At 33.3% G+C, this 1051-nt stretch overlaps 1 protein-coding gene across 1 annotated transcript in view; it reads left to right on the forward strand.

Annotated features, from left to right (window-relative positions):
• Positions 1–1051, forward strand: part of LOC106457939 (sodium/hydrogen exchanger 7-like) — a 14816-nt gene that overhangs the window by 7138 nt on the left and 6627 nt on the right. The window contains 1 exon segment of the mRNA XM_013917386.2: positions 401–574. Within this exon segment, the coding sequence (XP_013772840.2) occupies positions 401–574 (174 nt within the window).

Genomic DNA, 1051 nt, shown 5'->3' on the forward strand with positions numbered 1-1051 from the left:
ATATATATACATGTCGGAAAAACAAAAAAGAAACCCAGAACCTAACCTACAAAATGTAACAGAAAAATGTGTTTTGGAGGGAAAGGTGTGACTAACACGGTAATGAGTATACACGGTCTATCATCAATACGATAATGAGGATACGCGGTCTATCATCAATACGATAATGAGGATACGCGGTCTATCATCAACACGGTAATGAGGATACGCAGTCTATCATCAACACGGTAATGAGGATACGCAGTCTATCAGGATTAACCTTTGCTGGCAAGACCAAAATAAATTATCCATGAAAATCTATGTAAAAACAAACCTATCAGTAAGCTTATGCATACTTAGATAATTCTAATGATTATACTAATAATAATTTGAAATTATCTTTTTTATCCCTTTTTTGTAGCCATTGCGTCTGGTTTAACAACTATTTTCGCCTATAACATTTTCCATGAAGACAGCTGGGGTTGGATCGATTCCATGTTTCTTGGTGTAATTGTAAGCGCCACGGATCCAGTTGCGGTAGTTGCTTTGCTCCGGGAATTAGGTTAGAAACTAAACTTATTTGGCTCAGTTACTTGTATTATGAAAGTTTCGATTTAATTATTCAGTAAAAATATTCCGAAAAAGACTTTATCAACTTGAATAAAGGACAGCGAAGCAATTATAAGATGCCCATAGGAAGCCAAAAATAATTTGTGCCTCGTGAGTAAATTTAATTTACATCCTCTCTTTAAATTTAACTTTATGAAAAGTAATGTATTATTTTGCTTTTTCATACTTAGTAAGATTATGTTGCAATGTTAATCTAGTATATGGATTTAGGACTAACATAAATCTCCTAAGCTGGACGAACTTCGTGAGATATTATGAGGATTCGAACCCGCGACCCGTAGATTGCCGGGTCATTAATATATCGATAAATGTGAGGGTACATAAGTAATGAATTAACGCTTTATAATTATTATACATTTTATTATATGTTTTCTAGTGAATTTTTATGATATTACATGCTCTTAGTTAGACCGGTATATAGAATTAGCTCCTGAAGAAAAAT

The sequence above is a fragment of the Limulus polyphemus genome, unplaced genomic scaffold, assembly GCF_000517525.1.
Source record: "Limulus polyphemus unplaced genomic scaffold, Limulus_polyphemus-2.1.2 Scaffold394, whole genome shotgun sequence".
Taxonomy (NCBI): Eukaryota; Metazoa; Arthropoda; class Merostomata; order Xiphosura; family Limulidae; genus Limulus; species Limulus polyphemus.